At 51.6% G+C, this 609-nt stretch overlaps 1 protein-coding gene across 1 annotated transcript; it reads left to right on the top strand.

Moving 5' to 3' along the window:
• Nucleotides 1-134: 134 nt before the first annotated feature.
• Nucleotides 135-482, top strand: PHALS_05280 (uncharacterized protein; the record flags this gene model as incomplete). The annotated part of the gene is made up of 2 exons (XM_024718981.1): nucleotides 135-161; nucleotides 236-482. Coding segments are annotated over 2 exons (274 nt in total), but the record flags the coding sequence as incomplete, so codon positions are not given.
• Nucleotides 483-609: the final 127 nt, after the last annotated feature.

The following is a 609-nucleotide window of genomic DNA, read 5'->3' as shown; positions in this document are numbered from 1 at the left end:
TGACTTTTACTCCACCATTGAGTCCGACATCACCACTGACTTTAACTCCACCATTGAGTCCGACACCACCGGTGATTGCAACGCTGCTATTGGTTCCGGTGCAGCGACTGATCCCAGCACCAGTGTTGTTTCTGATGCTCCCGTTGACTACGAATCCACCAGTAAGTCCGGCGCCGCCGCTGACTCCGACACCAGTTTTGATAACGCCACCACTGACTTTGACTCCACTATTTAGTCCGACATCACCACTGACATTTACTCCACCATTGAGTCCGACATCACCACTGACGTTTACTCCACCATTGAGTCCGACATCACCACTGACGTTAACTCCACCATTGAGTCCGATATCACCAGTGACTTTGACTCCACCATTGAGTCCGACACCACCAGTGATTGCAACGCTGCCATTGGTTCCGGTGCAGCGATCGATCCCAGCACCAGTGTTGTTTCTGACACTTCCGTTGACTACTACTCCACTAGTAAGTCCAGCGCCGCCGCTGACCCCAATACCAGTATTGATAACGGCACCACCACTGACTTTGACAATACCATTGAGTCCGACATCACTACTGACTTTGACTCCACCATTGACTCCGACACCACCAC

Source organism: Plasmopara halstedii (assembly GCF_900000015.1).
Source record: "Plasmopara halstedii genome assembly, contig: Scaffold_2897, whole genome shotgun sequence".
Classification (NCBI taxonomy): domain Eukaryota; phylum Oomycota; class Peronosporomycetes; order Peronosporales; family Peronosporaceae; genus Plasmopara; species Plasmopara halstedii.
This window is presented reverse-complemented; position numbering and strand designations above follow the sequence as displayed.